Source organism: Impatiens glandulifera, chromosome 8 (assembly GCF_907164915.1).
Source record: "Impatiens glandulifera chromosome 8, dImpGla2.1, whole genome shotgun sequence".
Classification (NCBI taxonomy): domain Eukaryota; kingdom Viridiplantae; phylum Streptophyta; class Magnoliopsida; order Ericales; family Balsaminaceae; genus Impatiens; species Impatiens glandulifera.
Genome location: NC_061869.1, coordinates 3,462,004 through 3,473,212, shown reverse-complemented (window position 1 = coordinate 3,473,212; position 11,209 = coordinate 3,462,004). Strand labels below are relative to the sequence as shown.

At 32.8% G+C, this 11,209-nt stretch overlaps 1 protein-coding gene across 1 annotated transcript; it reads right to left on the bottom strand.

The window, feature by feature from the left end:
• Positions 1 to 40: 40 nt before the first annotated feature.
• LOC124912035 (serine/threonine-protein phosphatase 6 regulatory subunit 3-like) lies at positions 41 to 10,745 on the bottom strand. The gene is made up of 20 exons (XM_047452591.1): positions 10,576 to 10,745; positions 10,231 to 10,392; positions 9,632 to 9,735; positions 8,304 to 8,387; positions 8,083 to 8,158; positions 7,922 to 7,996; positions 7,679 to 7,732; positions 7,437 to 7,496; positions 7,250 to 7,366; positions 6,529 to 6,623; positions 6,238 to 6,440; positions 5,469 to 5,566; positions 5,168 to 5,271; positions 4,917 to 5,082; positions 4,653 to 4,775; positions 3,635 to 3,717; positions 2,506 to 2,644; positions 2,033 to 2,065; positions 1,209 to 1,279; positions 41 to 1,038 (listed from the first exon to the last, which is right to left on the bottom strand). Exons 2-20 carry the CDS (start codon positions 10,267 to 10,269, stop codon positions 525 to 527), a joined length of 2,238 nt encoding a protein of 745 aa, XP_047308547.1. The 5' UTR covers positions 10,270 to 10,392; positions 10,576 to 10,745; the 3' UTR covers positions 41 to 524.
• Positions 10,746 to 11,209: the final 464 nt, after the last annotated feature.

The window sequence follows — 11,209 nt, the reverse complement described above, 5'->3', positions numbered from 1 at the left end:
AAAAATACTACTAATAATAAAGGAAGCAGTAACACCATCATAATAAAAATAGATTATTGCAGAAACATTTTTGAAGTGTGAAGAGAATGTATATAAATTATGAAATGAATATGAAATATACAAATAATAATAATATATCACCCACCACCCATAATAATAATAATCATCAAACTGTCTAGAACTAGGAGGTAAGTAAAAATTAATAAACCATATGTTATGCCAGGAGATTGAATTTACTTCATAATTCAACAGAGCCAGCCTAAAAAAAATCACTTGCTTCTTCAACCACCACTTTTTTTTTTTTTTTTTTTTTTTTTTGTATCTTCTATCATGGGAATGGTAAATGAAGAAGAACCATTACTACCAAGGCAGGCCTAAATCAATAATTCAATAATGTGTCTTAAATAATAAGTTGAGAGATTATTATTATTATTATTATTATTAATTACCTTCCCACTTCCCTGCACCATATTGAGCAGGTAACAACAGCTACTGATGTTGTTGTAGAAGAGAAATTTACATCATCAATTTCCCACTTCAACCTTTTCCACGCGTTCTTCCTTTTCTTCTTCGGCTTCTTCTCCACTATTGGTCGTCATCATCTCCGGTGATGCATTTTTCTCAAGAAGCCCTTCGTCTGCTTTCTCTTCTGAAGAACCAACTTCTGGTTCTGTCTTATTCTGCTTAATATCAGACTCCACCACTTCCAGCTGCACCTGCTCATCATTTACCGACGAGGAAGAAGTTGTGTCGTCATCATTGACAGAAGGTGGTAGTGGTGGAGGTGGTTCCATAATGTCTGATGGCTCCCTCCATTCAACCCATTCCGGATTATTATTGTTATTGATGTCGGGAGAATCTTGTGAAGTTGTAAGTGGTGGTTCAGGCTCATGGGGATCGCCTCCTTTGTCAGGTTCTTCGATATCAGGTGATGATGATGATGGAGAAGGAACCGAGTTAGCAGCAGAAGAATTGTCGTCTTGGACTATTCTTTTATCCTCCAAGGCAAACCAGTTAGAATTGGTAAATAAAGAAGCACTGAAGAACAAGGAACACACAATTGGTCAGTCATGTCGCACAATTAATAATAACAATAAAGAACATGTATAAATTCTCCTAAAAATATAACCAGGGCTTCAAGTATAAAGTGGTTGTTTTTCACTAATAATGTATAATACGCTAATATAGATAGTAGAAGTTTTGTTTACCTCTCCTGTTCATCTCCTAGACGAAGAGAAGATATTACAACCTCAGCAGATTCATCATCGAAGTAGATATCCTGCCATACAGATTCAACAACACTACTGTCAAGAAGAAGCATTCATTATATATGTAATTTAATATGTTAATTTTCCCCAGGAAGCATTCTGTCATAGTCTAGTCATTCTTTCTTTTTTTTTTTAAATGAAAATTCCATTAACATAGTTAACTTGAAAGTCACATCGGCTATGACATATGTGGCCATGAATTCAGAAAAAGACATCAAGTGTCAGTAGTGCTCACTCGAGAAAAATGAAAAATGCATGAATCCCATAATAGTAGTAGTCTAGTCATTTCTACATACAACTAACTAACTGCTACCACTAAACTATGAATACAATAATAATCTCATCTGGATCATATAAAAATAGGACACGTGGAGTATTTATTTATCTCTTTCAATAAAACGTGCACAACTTAAAAAGTGGTTATGTTTAAGTCTTTGATTTCCATTATCCATTATGTTCCTAGCATAATAAGCATTCACGTTTCTTATCCAGAGCTTCTTGGCAGATTATGCCTGGTCTATTTGAACCTTTTTTTATGCAGTGGCTTATACTTGCCACAAAATTTAATCTAGCGCAATAAAAAACATTATAAGCTACCACCACCTGACAAAGAAAGAAGCCAAGACAAACCCATCTATAATATACTCTTGGTTACTCTAAAATGTAGTTTACATCTGGGAAGAGATTATAGCTAATCCCAGTCATAAAAATAGTCTTTTTTTTATTGGGATACAAAGTAGAAGGAAGACACTTAAATGAGTTACCTCATCATCTCGATCAACTGTCTCATGAGTATTCTGCAGAATAACCACACAAAATCTTAAATCAGAATGACTAGAAAGGTTATTAAAGTTATATAACAGATTTTTGTGAAGGAATATGATGTTTGACAATAAAGACAGACAACCAGAAAGAAAGTAGCAAAGGAAACCAACTAATCAAGAGGACAGCTTTATTGCTGCGACTGCAAAAGCAAGCAGCTTTGAGAAAATCCTGAAATAACTGGACATTTGATGTACTCTTTCCATATGTCATGGAACAAAAATATTAAAAGAGGGGCAGTTTTATTTTTTTTTATTTTTTTGGGAAAAAAGAGGGGCAGTTTTAAGAGGGAAGGAAAAAAAGAAGTAATATCCTGGTGATACTTCTGTACTATCGCAATTGAAGAAACACATATGAGCAAATAAGGAACAGTATCAATGGAGAAAGAGAAGTCTAAACTACATTTGAAGAGCACCTCATCATTTTCATCATTTCTGGAACCACCTCTAAAAGCCTGGCTTAAATTATTTGCTAAAGCTGCAACATCATAGTCCCTATCTTGGTAATCATCATCATCACTGTCTCTTGTCCTGTCTTGTAGAGCATTTGGTCTCCTGTAAAGATGTAGAAACAAAATTAACAGCAGCATTAAGAAAACTATATTAAAGGGGTGGGTCATGTAAAATACAATTTCCAGATTAGGTCAAGTGAAACCATATCTGTGGGTTACTGTATATTAGCAAGAAATGATTAATTGTACCTTTTAGTGGAAAGCAAAAGAAATTCAAAGAGCAATCATCTTTCACCAGCGTGAAAAATCATAGATTGGTGTACAAGAAGATGGAGGCTTACTCTTATTAAAGAAAATAAATGAAATATAGAAATGATTCAGGGATTTTATAGAAATGAGCCTAAAACAGCTCATAGCCATGGAAAATGAGTTGAGATCAACTTCTACATCTCTTTATTTACCATACAGAAAATGAGTTGAGATCTTAAAAACCAATTCATACTGTGAAGGTAAATACTTAAAAACCAATTCATACTGTGAAGATGACAACTCACATAAAACTACGGTTTAAGCACCAAAGTAGGATACTTTGTACACACTCTAGAAGCAAGCTAGAAAATAATAAATTTGATGACACTTCATTTTTCTGGTAACAAGGTACGGAAAATTTTGAGTGACCATCAAATAAGTGTCCCTAAGATATATGCTATAACCAGTGATTCTTCTATTATTTTTTTTTAAAAGAGCGATTCTTCTATTTGAAAGTGATGAAATATTAATGTGTCATGAAATCTTCCCTAAGTGTGCAGAATGGCTGAAGGGAACAAATATATAAGATAATACTCTAAAAACCCACATTGGATGATTCCATATACATATGAATAAGAACTGCTTCCTAAAAAATCAAAAAACACAAAAAAAATAACATTTTTCATCTTATGATACAGTGAGTTATTACTAAGAATAACATGTTAACAACTCTTAGATTCCATGCAACATAAATCTCAAAATCAACTATTTATAGAATCTTCATCTAATCTATTAAGAACTGTATTAACTAAAGAAATGAACCATAATCTAAATTAAGACCTACCCGCATCCCCAATGCTGAATATTTTCCAATATATTTCTCTTGGATAAGACGGTTGTTTGCCATTCATCCCAAATGCTATTCTTCTGCAAGAAGGCACTTCTTGAGTGTGACAAAAATGAAAACTCTGGGAAGTTTTGAACACTCTAGTTAAGCTGCTATCCTTTAAGTTTATGGAGATCATATATAGCTTATAACAGGGAAGTGTAAAATAAACCAAGCAATAAGTTAAATCAACAGAAGAAATATAGGATTAACCATGAATCATGGACAAACTAAGGACTTCGGTATTAAGAAAACAACTGATCTACTCAAAATTGTTAGAAAACACATTATCATATTTTCAACAAAACCCTGAATCCTGGTAGCCATCTCCAACCAGAAAGACAGCAATTTTGAGTAACTCGTCAAGCTTCAAGGACTTCCCAATTGAATACTGTGAGAATATGAGATATTGCCTATTTCCAGCATTCTAAATCTACAATAATATCCAATAATACAATATATGATAAATTTGGATAACTATGTGACTGAATTTAATTCAGACGTTGCAAATTGTATATGTTATGCTGCAAATCCAAGTCAATCATATTTTATAAACTTGGGTTTGAAGGGAATGTTGGAATATGGGATAAGATATAATCTTAGTATTTTTTATTTTATTTTTAAGTTTCAATTCAATCAAGGAAGTCGTTTTAGCAAAACAAAACAACAAAGCAAAATTACGGAGAAATACCCATATTTCAGTATATACATATATATATATATATATATATATATATATATATATATATTGTGCCAAACTTTAGGTTCCAATATAATTATCTTGTTAAACTTTAAGGTAATTTATTGTGCATTATAAACTTTAGGTCCCAATTAGGTATTCCTGCCAATAATATATGATGTGGAGGATAATTATATGTGATTGGATTTGATTATGATGTGAAGAGTTAAAATCTTACCTTTATAAAAGAAAAAGGAAATGTTTGGAATGAAAAAAAAAAAGATAAGAGGAAAGAACCTGAAGATGTTCCTGTATGATGTTGTTGCTATTCCCGAGTTGAACAAGTTTGTTAGCAATGCGCGTTATGTGCCCAATATTTCCAATTTTAGGAGGCTGTTTACCTTCAGCAGGTACTGCCGGCTGCAAAAGGTTAACTTGATTTCAAAATTTGTATTCAGATTGCCAAAAAAGCCAAAGTCAGAGAAAGAGCACGTGTACAACTAGAACAGCACAAGTATCTAATGAAAGACATCTATCAGCATGGAATTGTAGTCAAACTACCTCGGTTGGTTCAGAAACCAAGATAAATTTAGTTTCTGCATCAAGCATTTTCCCAACAAGGTTACACTCGTTGAGCAAATGTTCAGTAAATACAGTGTTTTTGCTCTCTAAGCAAGACCCTACAATATGCTCCACATGATGATGCAAGAAATTGTTGTAAGGATACCTGCAATAAACATAAAATAGAACAAGATATAGAAGCCAGAGATTTAGGTACTCACAAAACTAATTGAGATCCAGGACTGACTTACTTGAAGAACAACTCTAGAATCTGCTTTAATGCTCCCAAGCGAATTAGTTCGCCTTCCACAGCTTCATTACCAACAGCTACCAAGACGGAGATGAACTCAACTATCTGAATTGTGCCACAAATTAATTAACTCAAGAACTCTATAGTAATGAAGGCACTCATCCATACAGTTAATTAGTTATATTATTAAGAGACAAAAGTATTTTGCATACAGTTAATTCCATTTGTAGTTGCGTTCTTTATAATGAAAAGTTGACCTTGTAAAAAAACAAACAAAATTAAGAGACTAAAGTAGTATTTACCTTCAAGCGTTGTTTTCCAAGAGGTGGCTGCAATTTACCATATGTAGTCATTAAGACATTTTCATCCGAAGAAGAATCTAAAAGCTTGATCAAATCACCTGCACAAAATCAAATTTTTAATATATTTGGAAATCCAACTTATAATAGACTACTACAAGAAATATGACAACAGAATGATTTCATTAACAAACACTAGTGCACAGATGGAAAATAACAGGACTTCATATTTACAGCAAGGAAAACAAGAAACTAATGCTTTAAAGTTCTTTTGTAGGTAGGAAAAGGAGGTAAAGAAAGTGTATGCAGTGCAAGTATAATGTGAAATGGGTTGAAAATGTTGAAACATAAATTAGAATGCATGTGGAACTTACATGCATAAATGAAAAAAAGAAAGAAAGTGAAAACCTTATCTGGAATGAGTATAATGTAGATAAAGTAGGAGGAATAAAATAAGGGGAGGAAAAAAGCGTTAGTCTAATGGAGAACCCAAGGCCATCTTCTCTGGAATTAAATCTGGGATGAGTCTAAATGGAACAAATCGTATTGTTCAACTGATATCTGGTGCTAATTTAGGTGACATTAACACATCTCTCATTTACAAACTACATAAAAGTAAATCCAGGATGTATATAGTACACAACACACAAAGTTGAACACCACTTCAACATTTCCCAGTAGGTGTAGGAGGTAATGACATAGAAATTTGTATGCTCAACAGAAAAGCCTATATAAGCAACAATAAAATACAAAACAAAAATGAAGTATTTACCTAGGCTTCCCAGCATGCCCTCCACTGTCTCTGGGTTGGGGCTTGCTGTAGATCCATGTGTCATGTATCGGTTGTATATATGATACGTTCCCATTGTTAGCCTTTTGGGGTCCAACAAAGATATGCATACTGATAAAGAATTAACTAAGACAGACTTTGGTCGAGCCTCTCCCAAAGCATGATGAAATAATCTACCTACAAAACTGAAAAAAACAAACACAAAAACAGTTAAAACCATGAAACAGTAGCATGTTCACTAGGACATTTAAAGGTAATAAAATGAAATGCCACCTGGGACTAGAGATTTTTGCAGCAAGTCCTGGAGGAGCATAACGAGTTAAAGCACAAAGTATTTCAGCTGCATTAGCATGTACTTCAGGAGATTCCTGAAAATTATGAAACCAAATATCTGTTATGCACCTTAAGCTGATAAGAAACTAAATATACTTTATTATACCCTATTCAAGCGAACCTCAATATACTTTATTGCATCCAAATTCAAGCACCAAAAGGATAAACAGGCACAAATCCACCAGTCAACAGTAAATTCAGTAACAAAATTTACTTGTCAAAATAATATGAAACTTGATTATGTTGCAGTAAAATCTAATGCCAATCTTATCCATACAGCCTTTTTATAGCTCAAGAAAGACATAAGAATTAGTAAAATAATTCAGGCATGCAAGGAAAACAGGAAGAGTGGCAGCAATACATAAGCCGGGTTGTAGAGGATTCCTGATTACTGTAAAGTCAACAATCCATAGAAGATCTTTTCTTCTTTTTCATTTTTGAAAGGGTAAACTTTCCATCGATGATATTTACATGATTCCTGATACATGATCAATGAGTGGACAAACAATCAACATCTTGTCCCATCCTCCAACAAAGAGCCCCAATGTACTAATAAGAAATCTTATTATATAATTACTTTTTCAGTTTACTCAAACATTGCAATTAATGATATTGTAAACCATAAGGTAGAATGGAAAATTGTTAAGCAAACTCAACACACCGATGAGCTGAACTTGTCCACAATCATCTCCAGCACATCTGTATCTTCAAGCCATTTCATGGAGCCCGTGTAGTTTGTATAAAGATGTTCATCAGCACTAATCAAACGAATTAACACCTAAAAATGGACAAGGCAAACATCAGCATGAATTGGGATTAAAAAAATGACCAAGTAAGTTAGATCCAACCTCCATGATTGAGGTAATTCCGATAAGATCCACTAGTTTCTTTATGATTTCTGGGTGTTCCTAAGAAAGAAAAGAAAAGGTTCAGCTCACTAGTTAAAAGCAGCAACTAATCATCAGAAATTTCCATAGCTACGAAATGTATATACAAGAAGCAAAGACTAAATAAATAAAATCCACTAAGAAAGTGAATATATTCAAGGTAGTCTTTATAACACTATATTATCTAGAGAGCTTCAACTTACTTGGATATAATTCATGAAAGGAACTGTCTTCCGCAACAACAGAGAGATGACAACCTAGCACGGGACAGTTAAAACAGTAAACATGAACAAAAGAACAGCCTTTTTTTATCAAAATGTACTGGTAAAAGTTGCAAGTCTTTAATAAACTACATAAGTGCATTCAAATCACTCAGAATGGTATGTCCAACTATTATGGAACACAGAGGATACATTTTTTTTTGTCTACGGGAGGGAGAAAGATACCTTACTAAAATAACCAGCCAATAATGTACTATGGCTGTGGTCTGGTTCCAAGAAGGAAAATAGGAGCTTCATCAACTGTCAATGAAAGATGATCTTAATATGAGCATAAAAAACTCTTTAAGAGATCCAATTCCCAAATAAAAACTAGTCAATTGTGTCACCTCCTCCTCCTCAACCAGGGCTTTGAGTATGATATCAACTTCACACGTGAAAATTTCACAGGAAACAAAAGGAAACCTATGAAAACAGTTAAAAATAATAGTTTCAATCAACCCAAAAGGAATTACATGCATGTTATCAAACACAAATCCATGTGAAAAGAATAAGAATTTTGATAAAGACAGTTTAGAAATAGCACACCAACATACACATGTAAACTTACTTAAAATTTCTTTTTTCAGCATCCTCAGGAGCTTCTTCCACTATATATCGAAGTAGCTGTTCCATTTGAGCTCTTTCACGTAAACTGTAGATGACAACCATAAAAGAACATCAAGAACAGCCTTGCCACTAAATTAACATGGAAAATAAATGCAGCACTAACATCGTGAATTAATTGTCAGAAATAGGAAGTAAGAATGGTAGCTTTGACCAGTAAAAATGAATTTCTAGGGTTTAGAAAAAAGAGAGGAAGTGGGATACAAAACCAAGAAATAATTGGAGATAAGAGGTCAAGAAAGAATTGGAGATGAGAAGCCAATAATCCTTTCCTTTTTTCCGATCTCTTTGCATCAGATTTACACAAACTCAATCTATGTATATATAGAGATAGTAAGTAAGATTTTTAAATAAAATTCTAACTACATCTCTACTAAATACTAATTATAATTAGATACTATTTATTCAACTAATTATAAATATCCACCAAAATAACACAATTGTCTATTAATCACAATGATCTAGTCTAAATAGGTATTAATCATCCAACAACACGTCGACTTTGAATTGGCCCTCGTATACCCTATAAACTATCAGATATATATATCACATTTTAGTACAAAATCAATTGCCTAAAACAACCTCTATTTCCTATTTAAACTAAAGGATGCAGAATGTATGTGCAATACAACGAGAAGGATGGTTGGACATGTTTAGTAAAGAGTAAAGGCATAAGTAAACAAAATTTCCTTCTAATTATTCAATCATTTGATTTATAGGAAACATTTTTTAAATGTTAGATAGCTTTATGGTCTTGCTAAAGGCAGTGACTATTGATAAGCCAGATTGGTGGGACTATTGATGACACTAAACTTACAGCAAGTAGAAGCAGAGTCCTCCTTTACGGAACATAGTTGTTATCTATACACATATATGACTTGATAATATAATTTCTTGTTCCTTTCTATAATAAATTAAGCAAAACTATAATTTTGAAGGTTATGGCAGTGTGTGATGCAAAAAAAAATCATGATCCTACAAAAGTGAACAACTCCACCGATATAAATGGACAACAGTGCTATGCTAATTTATTAGGGAAATTTAGTTTACTCGTTTTTAATCAATCTTGATGTGTTAAGGATTAGAGCATCAATTAACAATTAAGAAACTGCATCAGGAAGTCAAGCAACCACCTTAAAGAGGGAATACTAGATGTTAATGCAATCAAATACTAATATGTATTGAGCAAAGCAATTAAATAATCTCCCATGGATGAAGTATTTTTCAAACAAGGGAAGTTCTGAAACAGATGATTGAAGTTGAAGATATTACAAATTAATTAAACGGTTGTTCTGGGATTTGCACTCTTGAATTATTTCATCTTCATCAAGTAGATCCTCCAACTTAAAATTATCCTTATCCATAATCGTCTCCACCTGAAAAATAGTTTGAACAGTAAACAAATGGAATCGACAGTTTTTATAAAAGGAACCTTCTCCCTTCAATAGACACCGAAATATTCATATCTTCCATTTTATCTTTGCAGCATTCATTTTTTGCAATCATAAATGTTATGAAATAATTCATCCCTCCATCCATTTATTAACTGGAGTTGATGCTAGTTGATAAGGATAGACATGGTTGAATTAAATGTAACTAAATCCTGTCAAAGACCAAATAAGAAGTGGACACCTCCCCCTCTACACACAAATTATGTCTTACCTGGCAGTTACAAACTACAAATCACCCAACTAATCCTGAAAAACCCAATTTAGATTGCCAATTGTTACATCATCTCAAGTAAAGCCAAAGTTTTTAGCTTTACCCTCCAATTTCATTCAGAACCAAACTAAATGAAGTCCCTAGACCGAACAACATCAATTCCATGATGAAATCATACTCTAAAGATTGAAAATTTTCAACAAACTTACTGGAGACGAAGTTGACAATCCTGTCATACGCCAAAACATGTTGAATTAAGCGACAAAGCAGCCTCCTCCAAAATGATGGTTGAAATCAGATCCCCAAATTTCTCGTCAACAGAAGGCCGGCTTGTCAGCAAAACAACTTCAATGATTCAATTGGTTAAGCCCCTATAGCTCAAAGTGAAAAGAAAAGAAAAGATGGAAACCCTTCAATTGAAATACGAGATAGAAACGGAAATCAAGAACGCAGTAGATATAGCGACAAAATCGAAGTCGTATTCGATGATTATAAAGGATTTATGGGTGATGGATGATGACGCAGAGAAAAGCTGCATCGAAAATAAAAATTACCAATGATCGATGGACGGTGACCGGGCGAAGGGAAACAGTGACACATTACGGAATCTGAAGAGAGAGCTTTCTATTCTAAAATGGAGAAATACAAAAGAAGATTTCAGTGTTTATGGGGGTGGTAGGGAGAGATTCATCTCTTTCTCTCTCTTTTTCTAATAAAAGAAAATGGTGATGATTGGATTGGAGGAAGAAATGACTTCATTAAACCAGATACAACATAGATTAGGACAAATAGGTTATAAACTTTCTTAAAATATGCTAAACTAGATTAAAATGTGCAATTAATAATAATAATATATGTTTTTCATTTTTTTTAAATAATATTAATTGGGTTTTTCATCCAAACAAACATGGTTATTTAATTTTATTTATTTATCTTTAAAATGGAAAACATATTTATTTTATATTTCAATATTTAATATTTATGTAACTTTTTAAAGATTAATCTCATAAAATTATTTAATTTTTTATCATGAGATAGGAAGATTCATGAACTATTTTTTTTTAAAAAAAAAAGAAGGTATATGTATATTAAAAATGAAAAAAAAAAATAAACACAACGAAAAAACATTACATTAAAAGAAAAAAAATAATTAAAATTAAAAAAGGTACTCGATAAATTATCGAGCTC

What these genes read in the sequence shown, in the direction of transcription:
- LOC124912035 (XM_047452591.1), bottom strand. Translation starts at nt 10,269, where the DNA reads ATGTTTTGGCGTATGACAGGATTGTCAACTTCGTCTCCA. An exon ending in GCAAAAATCTCTAGTCCCAG is followed by an intron (nt 6,441 to 6,528) that starts GTGGCATTTCAT and finishes TGTTTTTTTCAG; the next exon opens with TTTTGTAGGTAGATTATTTC. An exon ending in CTAGGAGATGAACAGGAGAG is followed by an intron (nt 1,039 to 1,208) that starts GTAAACAAAACT and finishes CTTGTTCTTCAG; the next exon opens with TGCTTCTTTATTTACCAATT.